The following is a 12,622-nucleotide window of genomic DNA, read 5'->3' on the forward strand; positions in this document are numbered from 1 at the left end:
TGTCTTATTCCAGTGTAGTCATATAACGCCACAGTGAGTCTAGGTCTCATGATATGGAAGTTATTGAAAAAAAGTTTTAAATAAAAAAACGGTTGCATTTTTTTACATTTTCATTAAATAGAGAAGGCACTGAAATCAAATAAAGAGAGTTGTGTCTCATTGCTGGTGTAGTGTTGTCATATAATGCCATGTTGGAGTCTTTAGGTCACATAACATGGAAGCTTTTGAAAACATCGTTTTTTAATAATCAAAGATTACATTTTTCTTTAATTTACATTAAACAGAAAAAGTAATGACATCCAAAAAAAGTAAGTGTGTCCTACTTGTCCAGTTATTCAGTAATTCAAACCAAAGGAAATAATTGTCAAGAAATATCAATTTCTTTAACTATATGCAATCCCATTTAAATAAGATGTTAAAGGATACAGAAGTACATACAAAAGGAACACAAATATAAGTTTTGCAATGTGCTGGGTGAATCTTGACAATGTTTGGGTGACAGCTGTGAGTCCCTAATACTAGTGAAGCGAAGCATGGTATTGTTCCCTAAGAACTTCAGACGTATCTTTTTTTAAATCATGAGAATTATGTTTATTGCAGATAAGAGTTTTAAATCCTTAGTCCTGGTGCTATGACATTATTGTGATATAAAAATAGGTGTCCTATAAGTGACAATAGAGTTGTTTGGCATCTTTTTCCCTGTATATCTTTATTTGAAACATATATTTAATTGTATGTATAAAGATAATTAGGAAGTGATGTTTTGAGTGTATGACATTTGTAGTTAAGGCTGACCTGTTAGTGAATGGTGTACAGACAAAAATGTAAAAAATATGTAATGTACACAAAGGTAGTTATACAGTGCCTAACATACAATTTTAAAAAAGGTAAAAAAGATAACTTTGTTAAACTAAAATTTGTTTAAGGTTGTACAGAAAAAGGGAAAAGGAGAATACATTCGATAATTGTTAGCATTACAATTCTTGTGCTTTTGCTTCACATCGATATAAAAGCCTCTTTAGACAAAAACAACTAATTATTTAGCTTATAGCAGTTCGCCCAAAATGTATCTTTGTTTAAATCAATTTTTTGTAGCCGTTGAGACACACCAAATATGAGTTGACATTGCCTCAGTGTATCTGTCACACAGTGATCGGGGTCAGTGTCGGGCAGATTTACAGATTTTGTCGTAAACCTCCGGGAAGGCCTCCTTACAGCCCAGTTCCTCTCTCAGTTTGTGATACAGCTGTCCATCAAACATCTCCCAGAACTCCTCTCGGTCCATGTACACATCTGCGTACAGCATCTGGAACCTGCAGGAGGCAGAATGCACATGTATTAACTACGTAAGCCTTGAGAGGCAAGTGGGGGAAAAAATCCTATTTATTTTGATCCTTAGGTGTTGAGGCAGTTGAATTTGTTTTTTGTCACGATGAATAAAACCAAGTGTTTGTTGTTATATGTTATGTGAATAAAATACTAATTTCAAAAGGCTAAAGTGAATCCCTACCCAATTCTCTACAATTCTTTTTACAAATGCTACATTTCCTGTATTTGTTTAGACTTACCCATGCACTTCTCTAACAAACTTCTCCAGCTGTCGTGTTGATGCTTTAGCTTCAAAGTGTTTGACTCTTGGCTCTCCATAAGCCCCAATATCCACGTACAACTCGTCCTCTTGACCCTTGGGGTGCACCATCCCTCTGCCTGCATGCAACAGGAAGGGACACAGCCACAGAGGGTACACCTAGAATAACACAAGACACGCAGGAGTTTAACCAGGAGTAATTACTAGGGATGTAACGATACCAAAAACTCACGGTACGATAATATCGCGATAACAAGTCCACGGTACGGTATTTATCGCGATATTGAATGATAAAGGGAAGAAAAAAAAAATCATAATTTTTTTTTTTTCAATAAAACATTTTTTTATTCGGAAAATATTTCTTTATTACATAATAAATCTGATTTTTACAGCCTTTTTGTAGGATAGCACTATTTTAAAGTGTCAAAAACAAAGTGACAGTAACAGACTGGAACAAGAAAACCAGTGTTTTTGTACCTACTGGTACTACCCAACAAAGTAAGCATTTTCTTTATGCCACTGCATCTCACAAATAAACAAGGACATTTAATAATCAGACCCTGCAATAAAATAAATCAAGTTTCACTTTAGTTTTTCAAGTAACTCAACTCAAACTCACTAGTCACTCACTCAGCATCATCAGACAGGTTTTTAGGAATATGAGAATGTCCACATTTCCAGGTATTTATAAGCTGGGGTGTTTGGGCATTTACAATATCCCCTGCTCTGGAAACAACTCTCTCGCTTGGTACTGATGTTGCTGGGACACCAGTGGTCGCGTTAACCGAATATTTTATTTAACAATGACGGAAAAATCTGAAAGCAGTCTGTCATTTTGACAGATTAGAACAAACTCGGAACAGCGCCAACGTTTCCCCGCAGCGAGGCTCTGGTGTTATGCCGTGTTATGCATGCCCTCCAAAAGGAAATGATATAGTTCCCAAACCGTACTTTGCCGTACAGATCAATACATGTCTGGGAGGTTTTGCTTCACGCTGTGCGCGTCCCGCGAGGTGCATGCACACACGGCATAACACCGCCCCCCCCCACCCCCCGTTGACAGTTCACGAGCATGCTCTATCGTGAACTGTTCAGACCCGACGGGTAATAAGGGATTATGACGGATATTTTACGATCCTGTCTGTCAAAATGACGGACAGCGAAAAAGTCTAACGCCAGGCTTATTGACATGGCGAGATATAACTATATGGTTGGTACTTGTCAATGTCTCTAGGTGTGTAAATGTAGCCCTGTAAATACGATGTCCTTTTGTGTTATCTGTTGTTTTATTTTCATGTTGTAACCTACTTGCTGCCATGTTGGACAGGTCTCTCTTGAAAAAGAGATCGATGATCTCAATGGGACCACCTGGTTAAATAAAGGTTTAAAAAAAAAAAAGTGTTTAAAAAAAAAAATATATTTTTTAAAAATTATTATTTTTTAAAAATCGCGGTAGATTTTGTCAGTCTCACGACGGTATTGGGAAATTTATTTACCGCGATACCGCGATATTCGGTATATCGTTACATCCCTAGTAATTACTATAAACAGCGGGTAATAATAGGCTTCATTCATCAGTCTTACGTCGATGTCCTGGTGGAAGCGCGTGATGGCATCCTGCAGATTCTTCATGGGTACCAGCATGTCCTGCACCACGTGGTGCTGTTCATAAAGACGTCTGATGGTCTCCCCCTGGGTGAGCTTCAACAGAGAGATCTTAGGAGGAACCATCCATCCGAAAACCCAGCGAAATATCGGGTTGTTACCAAATGGAATAATATCCTGAAGAAAGGACACAACATAAACAACAATGGTTAAATATGATACTGAGGATGCCCTTATGTGATGCATGTTGCTTTAACAAGTGCTGGAACAATGAATCAATCAGCAAAATAATTTGAAGAAATGGTAGTTATTTATTAGGCAAAAAAGGCCAAACATTTGGTGATTTCAGTTTTCTCTGATTTAATGAAGAGAAAATTAAATATGTGGGTGTTTTGGGGTCTAGAAGGGCATTCAAGATCCTATCTTGGCTTATGGAAATGTGTGAATGTTTGTCGTATTAACCCTTTACCTCAGGTTTGAGGTAATGAGGACGACAATCAATAATATTTTCAGTTCTATTAGCTAAGACAATTTCTGCATAATGATAGAATTTCTACATTAAACCTTTTTCCAGATGAGACAACTAAAATCCAGTTGCACTCCTGTTATTTTCCAACAGAGGGCGCCCACACCTAGTGCCAAACACTCATATTTCAACATCCCACACATTAATGATGTCTATCACAAATTGTCGATTTATTCAACGCATTGGTCAGCCTTCTTTCTTTCAAGTTTTCTTCTGCACTGCCTACCAAACCCTTTCAAAAACACCAAAGGCCAGAGTAAGCCCCTTCAGGTATCTGTCAAACCAATACTATGAATAATTTATCACACAACTTACTGTTACAGTAAACAAAGGATGCCAAGCCCATCTCACTAATGGCTAATGGTGTGTGTGTCTGCGTGTGCGTGTGTGTGTGTGTGTGTGTGTGCGTGTGCGTGTGCGTGTGTGTGTGTGTGTGTGTGTGTGTGTGTGTGTGTGTGTGTGTGTGTGTGTGTGTGTGTGTGTGTGTGTGTGTGTGTGTGTGTTTATGACAGAGAAAGAGCATTAGAGTGTAATAAAGCTGAGAGTGAGTGCTGCAGGAATAAGCCCTTGAACCTGATAATGAGTTAGCATTTCTGCATATCCGGTTCCCTTTTGATTTGACGTCATCAGGTTATTTTATGTGTGTTTGGCTTGTTGCCTGAATAAAGTTATGTGGGTAACGTAAACATATGAGATAGTTTCACATTTTGCTCCACAACATAAATACGTAAGAAATTACTGCAATTGTTATTTTTTTAATAGCCTTGGTTGCTTACAAGAGGCAAAATGAGCTTGTTGTTTATTTATTGTCTTTTTAACGTTTTTTACTTCTGGCAATTGAATTTGCGCTCCAAACATCTCATCACACTTATCTTGATTTTCATAATCTTTTGTTTGCCACAGAGCCTACGCGGTACAAAAATCCAATGGAAAACTCACTATCGTGAACAGGGAAAGGTCACCCAATAAAAATACATCATCCCTGCAGAACTCTATGTGATCCTAAGGGTCATGGGAACTGGTTGTGTGTGTGTGTGTGTGTGTGTGTGTGTGTGTGTGTGTGTGTGTGTGTGTGTGTGTGTGTGTGTGTGTGTGTGTGTGTGTGTGTGTGTGTGTGTGTGTGTGTGTGTGTGTGTGTGTGTGTGTGTGTGTGTGTGTGTGTGTGTGTGTGTGTGTGTGTGTGTGATGTTGTGAGTACCTGAAGCTCCCAGAAGATGCTGCGGGTGTGTCTATGATAGTACTGTCTCAGAGGGACATATTCAACTCCAGCGGTGTCCTTTTTAAGGTAGCTCTCCACGTGTTTGAAGAACCAGGGTTTAAAGTGCAGGCCGATTCTATTAATCTGAAGTAAGAGAGAAAAAAGGAAGGTTAAATGTCATAAAACATGTGAAAATGAGTCAAATTAATGCTAACAAACACCTTACCTTATCAGGCTCAGCATGGTCTGTCATGGTTCCAGTCATGATGACAGCGCTATCCAGAGAGTACTGGAGGCCCTCTACAAACGTGTTCTGCTTGTTCTCCGATGCTTCAGTGAAGCGTTTACAGATGTTCTCCAGGCCTCTGACCGGCTCATAGCTCAGCTTCACCCAGGCTTTAGCGGGGACTATTTTAATCTCAGCTGCAACCAGGAACCCCAAAGTCCCACAGGACCAGGGGACGGCGTGGAACAGGTCAGAGTTTTCCTCCTATGTGACAGAACAATGTCAAACTGTTCACATGTCTATGGTACATTTGTGGTTATGAATGTGGTCTCGGTTATCTGGGATTCTAATGTTAGGCCAAGCATGATGGCTTTGACAAAACCATTAGCAGACCTCACAGCATTAGGTTAGGCCCTAGGGACTGGCTGAGAATTATTAGTGGAAGTGAGGGTCAGAAAAGGGGACAGCAGTTATGTCCTTTTGTTTTCGGCAAGGAACAGTCTTTCACTTTTTTCATACTCAAGATTTCTTCCATTCAAGCATTTTTACAGGGTTTACTGTAACAGAATGATTGAATATGAGAAACATGGCAATGGCGTGTTCATATAACAGCACAGAACAAAATGAAACCCAGTGAGTATTTTCAGGAGGCAATAGTTATGTAAAATTGTATTTTGGTGATTTTTTGCCACGACGAACCAATGATTATATATAATTAACAACAATTAAAAGTAAAGTTCCTGCTAAAGAAGCAGATAATTATGTGGTGATGGTGATGTTACCAAGGTGACCTGGTTGAATGTGAGCCTTCTGGCAGCAGTCAAATCATGTTTGCTTATGAAGGTTAACTAACTGACTGAAATGGCATTCAAGTATCCAAGTGGGAGCCATGATAAGATCTGATTGAATTATCTTAAGGCCAATAAAAGGCAGATTAATGTTTCCTTTTTTCTTTTCTTTAGCCCCTACATTGGAACGTAACAAAAAGCGATCATGCCCAAAATTCCTTGTGGCAGCAACATTTAAAATGACACTATTTGGTTGTTCAGGAAAACAAACATCAACAAGGATCATGATATCTTTTCAAGATGCACTTTTAGTAGTTCATCTTCGGAGCAGGGCCGGCCCTAGACTTTTGGGGGCCCTAAGCGAGCTTTGGCTTGGGGGCCCCCTCACTCTAGCGCGTTCTCACTACACACAACACGGAACCAACTTTTGTCTTATGATGTTAGCATGAGCACACATATTGTATAAATAAGCATGTAAACACCGTGGACCTAACATCCTCTAGGGGGGGTCCTCATCTCTGCTAGGGGGGTCCGGGGGCATGCTCCCCCGGGAAGATTTTTTTTTTAAATAATGAAGTTAAAAGCATCAATCTGGAGCACTTTGAGAGCACAATTAAGAGATCTATGGAGACATCTCTCAACATCCATATGAAACAGAACTGTAAACAGATTTTATTTTTCTTATATTTTACAAATCACTCCCCTTTTAAACTGTATTCTTGTTTTTTTATATAGTATTTCACAACTGTTTTTCATTTATTCTCTCTGGCTGTCCATCTCATAATGTTCACATAGAAACTAGCTGTCAATAGGAATATCATTCAGAATAATTATAATTTCATGTAAAATCTGTCACGAAAAGAGGTTGAACATTTAAATTCAGGTGTTGTTATGGCAACGTCAGTGGCTAAAAAGCCACATTTACTGCTGCAAATACGTTCAAACATGCTGTCGACACGTAAAGCAGTGGCATGCCACCATTTCAGCTGACCTTTTCTCAGAAATACTGTCACATAACATCATATCATTGCTAGGTTGATGCTTAGCTAAGCTAACTATGAAACACTTTAACTAACAGAACTCAGTATCGACTGTGTACTGTAAGGTAGCTTCTAGCTTCATGTCGAACAGTAAGTCAACATTTTCCAGAGAGCTTTCTTTGAAATCACCAGGTAACGCTAAAAGACATTACAAATAGATTGTATGACTAAGTGTTTATTTAATATATCTGGCTAGCTATAGCTACTTGCTAACGGTTTAGCTTACACCCGTGATTCAAAGTAACTTCAACGTAGCTGTAATGTATGCTTTGCTTACATGTTCGCATATCTTGGAAGTTTACTGACAAGAAAATATGTTCTTATGTCCATCTTCAAACACTCTGAGTCCGACTGACAGTTTAAACACTGTCACAGCTCACAGGATAGGTACCTGTCAGCCAATAAAACTGATTATTTCCATTCAACTCTCTGGTTGGTCTATTGCAGGCCTATTCAACTGGCGGCCCGCGGGCCAGATGCGGCCCAGAACCAACTCCCGAGTGGCCCAGCCTCCCGTAGCCAAATTCCTACACTAGTACAGACCATGAACGCAACACTCCGCGTTGCATAGAAACCACCAAACCACAACGCAGCACGTTTTTTGAAAGTGCATCTAGTGGTGCTAGTAACGGTGGTCCTATGATAGCAACTCTAAAACATGTCTCTCTCAACTCTGAAGCGTAAACAGAGACAAAACGGTCATTGATCTTGTGGAGCAGATCCAAGTCAAGCTGGACCTTTTCGCGACCGACTTGAGCACGGGTCGGATGCTGCATTTTCCGACGCTCCCCAAACACATCACATCTCCGGCACAAATCACGGATGTGATGACAGATTTCATTGGGAGGTTGAAAGAGAACTTTGCCGGTCGATTGGATGGACTTGCTCTGCCCACAGAGGTGATGGGCTTTGCCAGAGACCCCTTCACTGTTGCAATAGAGGGGGACGTATCAACCAGAGCAAAGGAAGTGGTTCCCTGCATCGACAAGGGGAAATATACACTGGAACTTATTGACATGCAGCGCACTAACGGGCCAGCGAAGTTTTGGAGTGATGTCAAAAAACGGCAGTTCCCTAACGTTCAGAAAGTAGCGATCTGTGTGCTCAGTATATTTGGATCAACATGCACATGTGAATCAAGCTTTTCACACATGAACTCAATCAAAAGTAGCACTCGCTGCTCCCTGACTGACAGCACTTTTCACCAATGTCTTAGGATTGCATTGACATCCTATGAGCCAAAAATCACTGCTCTTGTTCAAAACAAAAAATGTCCCTTCTCCCATTGAGAAAGTCAGCGATGACAAATCACAAATGAGGTGATAGTAAGCACCTAGTTTACTATAGTAGACGTGTACTGTAGTATTTATTCATATAGTTACCCGTATCCCTTGTTATGGGTTTGTGCACTGAAGGGTAACTTGACAGTTCTTTCTGTATTCATTTAAATGCACTTTGTAATGTGTCTGGGTCAAATGTGACCAAAACGTATGATTTTTTTGTTATTACTTGAAAAGTGAAAAAATAGTATTGCTACAGTACTACCTCTTTGTGTTGCATTGGAGCTCTTTAGCTGTTTTTTTTGTATGTGAGGACATTTATTAAGACTGCTATTATTGTATTCAGTAAATGCACTTTGTGATGTGCCTGGTTAAAAAAAAATAACCTGAATATTTGACTTCTGAAGCAAACAAATGTAACGCTACAACTATGCACTTTTTTTTCAGATTCTGTTAAATTAATGCTAATTTGTTGTGTTTTTATGCACTTTTTGACCTACCTTTGTTAGATGAACAATGAATAAAAATTGCATGTTTTTCATCACAGTAATATGTGTTTGTTTAAAATGTGTCACTACCCGCTTTTTACAGGCCGCAGAATGTCTGGCCCAGCTGAATTTTGTAGTTATAAAATCTGGCCCAACTGAATGTGTAGTTGAATAGCCCTGGTCTGGTGTCTTGCCTCTGTTGCATTCACTGTACACGGGAAATTACAATTCTGCCGTCCTCTCTAGTGTCATGATGAGGTTCAGGTAAAGCATGGTGGATGTATTATATGATTGACTCAATAATATAATACATGAATTTGAGAGTAGGTAATCTAGGCATATTAACACAATTAATTAAACATACTTATCACGGCGACGGTGTACTGAGATTTATTTATTTATTGGCATTTTATTTATTTTTTGCTAGGGGGCCCCTAGTGGCCGTGGGGCCCTAAGCGGGCGCTTATGTCGCTTAATGGGTCGGGCCGGCTCTGCTTCTGAGCATGTAGTTTCAACATGGCAGACTCACGTCAAAAGCGAATTCTGTCGTATAACTATATATCCTAACAGTGTAAGTACCGTCAAGGAAAATAAGTCCGTAAAAGACATAGGACATAAGTCTTGTGACTTTCTACTGCAGCCCTGGAGTCAGAAGCACATCCAACACACTCAATACTCACCTCAGTGCAGCGTACTAAGCTGCCATCAGCTAGAACCAGCTCAAATGCGACACAGATGTGCTGAAACAGCCCGTAAATGTGAGAGGATGACTCAATGCCTGTACCCATCACCAAACCACCTGAGAGAGGAGAGAGAATAACATATTTATTCTTGGTAATTCAATATCTAGCCAGGTGAGAAGCAACAGCAGGCAAACACAAAAGCAGAGACTAGCGTAGCTGGCTGGGATTGAGTCTGTACAGTATGTGCCTGGTTGAACATCAGGATAAATGAATGTACTGCGGCCTGATGGGAAAACATTAGATTGTTGATGCACAGTTTATAGCATCAGGAAATCCATTATGAAACTCGATCCAGGGGTGCTTCGAAAGCTGCAGCCATTTCCTCCCAGTTTCATCTTTGAGCGACAGCATCAATCCTCTAACACGATTAGAGAAGTCGCTGCTGCTCTAAACAGGATGCAGTGATTGATGGAGGAGATGCAGCATCTGCCTCACGGAACAATGAGTGGTGGAAATGATCAGTGCCTCTATTTCTAGAAACCGATCACAGATGATGCCGCTCTCTGATGGTTCTCAAGAAAATAATTCACAGTTATACGTACCCACAGTGAGGTCATCGAGCTCGGGCAGCACTGGCAGTGTCCAGCCAATAGAGGTGAGCAGAGCGGTCACCTGACCCATGTTGGCCAGCGGCTCAACCCTCACCACCTAAAAAACAAAGATCACTTGAGTAAAGAAAACCCCATCAGGCTGACAACAAACATCCAGCCATGTTCATTTTAATGAGTAGTAGCTTGAAAAGTGAATAATTACAATTTTTGTTTTGTTCATACTGTCCTCCCCCCCAAAAAAGAAAGAATATATTGTATAAAAAATGACTACTAAAAAAGACTGTTTCACAACGTGCACCTGTCGTAGATAAGCTACCCTAGAACAAAGATGATGTGGTTTTTAGAAACCATCAGCAAATAACTTACTCTGTTGTTTAGGAAAATTGATGTTTTGATCCTTTCTATTGGTTTTTAATCAAAACACCGGTTAAATGCTGAGATCTGGGAACATGGTATCAATAATTTACAGAAAATGTATGTGGCCAAAAACAGATGAAGTCGGACGATCACAGAGGTTTAAAACAAACCCCCAGGCTATAGCCAAATGTATTTTGGAAGAAAATAGTAGAATACAAAGGATTAGGCAGAGCATCCCTTCAAATTTAGTTTTGCGTCCTTGTCTTTATTGTTCAGTTAAGGTGACGTCCCTCTTTGTGTGAGTAGCTTCTTGCTATACTGAAGCAAAGTGGAGCTTTGAATTTGTAGATGTTTAGCAGATATAATGTTTACCATGCAACCATTCAACAGTTTAGCAGTGTTATCATGCTGACGTTAGACAGACACAAATTCTGTAGAATCCTCCTACCTGCTTCCTGGTGTCCACCTCCAGAATATCCATCATGTTGATCATGATGTTCTTGTGTGTTTTCTTGTACTTCCCAACTCTGAGAGAAACTGTGAGCCAGCCGGGGCGACCTGTACACATGTATTTCTTACTGCCGTCCTTCTTCCACTCGCGCACCTGAAATGTGTCATAAGACATGAGACAGAGATAAACACATAGGGGATACACAGCATTACCAATATTTTGTGACAACCATAGCTCTCAGTGTTTAATAAGAGAGCATTACGGCCCTGTATATTGGTGTTAAATAAATCAAATGAGTAAATCAAATGTATGTTACGATAATTTAGTACAAGCATGTTCAAACGAAATGTTTGATACTGTGTGCATTAGAAGTAATACATCCTCCAGTTGCATAAAAGCAGGTAAATGAGTAAGTGCATGAAACACTTGATGTGTAATAATTGATTGATAAGATAACAGAGATAAAGCCATGGATTCTTACATCACAATGCCCTGCCAACAAAGGTTCCCAGCTTCCATATATCTAACATAATTGAAAACAGTCTATCATATTTTAAACACTATAATTATAAACCCCTGTTGAACATGCCAATGATACTCCTAATTTAGATTAACAAATACCACTATACATTACTGGTATAGTATTACAATGTTATGGGGTATACTTGTCTATTCGTCACCTTGTCCAGCTTCGTGGTCCTTGTTACTAGCTGCAGTCTTTATTAGGAGTAGAGTGAGAGCAATGTTTGACCAATAAAGGTGATTAAGAAAACTCAGTTTAGGTAATTTAATTGAATCTCTGTTGCTGTAACCTCCCGTGACTTTTGGTGTTTTTTTCTTTTTTCAAAACCACTGATAACACATATCCTTGTTGCCAGTGGTGGAATGCAAAATGTTTTGACACACTTGTATTTCCATTTTACGCTTCATTCTACTCCTATTCATTTTGGAGGCAAATATTTTACTTTTTACTGTTCTGCAATTATTTAGCACCCATACTTTCTATCTACGTTTTATACATATACACACCCATGATAAGCGAATATGATATGATGCTGTAATATACTACACATTTCCAGTTTTTGAAAAAAGTTAATACAATTGGCTCCAGTTTGACAAACCTTAAAGTGATGTGACATTTATATATTGGTGATAAAAACAGAATAATATTTCATACTACTGAGAAAAGAGACATTTGGGGAACAGAGTAGCCTACTTTTTCTTTTGATAGTTGAAGTAAATATTACTGATGATATTTATGTACTTCTAATTGAGTCAATTAAGAGACAATAAGACAATTCAGGACTGTGACCTGTAATGGAATATGTTAAGACCATAGTAATGATTATCTTACCACACGCACCTGTGCACAAACACACAGTCACAGAGGATGAGACGGCTCACCTGTCTCTGGATGTCTCTCACTCGCTGGTCGTGCAGTTTGGGCGCAGAGCACATCTTGAAAATAATCCATACCCGCACATAGTAATACACATCAAATATAACGGAGAGCGGCAGCAGGAACAGACACACAAATATCCACCTCTGGTGGACGATCACGTAATCTAGACCTTTGACTTTGATCCACAGCAGAAAAAGAACGACCAGACCGGCTAAATACAAAAGCGGATCCATCGTTTCTGGAGAGATCAGATCCAGAGGGGCACGATATCTAAACTAAAAGAACCTGGCTCACTTTTTTAATTAAACTACCGCTAACCACAGGGAAATGCATGTGGGGTTAACTGCATCGATTCCTGATCGCCCCTTCTCTGCGATAG

At 39.6% G+C, this 12,622-nt stretch overlaps 1 protein-coding gene across 1 annotated transcript; it reads right to left on the reverse strand.

The window, feature by feature from the left end:
- Positions 1 to 222: 222 nt before the first annotated feature.
- On the reverse strand, positions 223 to 12,622 carry dhcr24 (24-dehydrocholesterol reductase). Its single transcript, XM_079679988.1, has 9 exons — positions 12,246 to 12,622; positions 10,839 to 10,994; positions 10,025 to 10,130; positions 9,420 to 9,538; positions 5,144 to 5,407; positions 4,918 to 5,061; positions 3,173 to 3,370; positions 1,569 to 1,747; positions 223 to 1,313 (listed from the first exon to the last, which is right to left on the reverse strand). The coding sequence occupies exons 1-9, from the start codon at positions 12,474 to 12,476 to the stop codon at positions 1,160 to 1,162; spliced, it is 1,551 nt and encodes a 516-aa protein (XP_079536114.1). The 5' UTR covers positions 12,477 to 12,622; the 3' UTR covers positions 223 to 1,159.

The sequence above is a fragment of the Notothenia rossii genome, assembly GCF_949606895.1.
Source record: "Notothenia rossii genome assembly, chromosome: 1".
NCBI classification, from domain to species: Eukaryota; Metazoa; Chordata; class Actinopteri; order Perciformes; family Nototheniidae; genus Notothenia; species Notothenia rossii.

Bases quoted from the DNA above. Each gene is read 5' to 3' on its own strand.
- dhcr24 (XM_079679988.1), bottom strand. From the start codon at position 12,476: ATGGATCCGCTTTTGTATTTAGCCGGTCTGGTCGTTCTTTTTCTGCTG. The intron at 10,131-10,838 runs GTAGGAGGATTC...TTTGTTTTTTAG, and splicing joins AGGTGGACACCAGGAAGCAG to GTGGTGAGGGTTGAGCCGCT. The intron at 5,408-9,419 runs GTGAGTATTGAG...TCTGTCACATAG, and splicing joins GCTTAGTACGCTGCACTGAG to GAGGAAAACTCTGACCTGTT.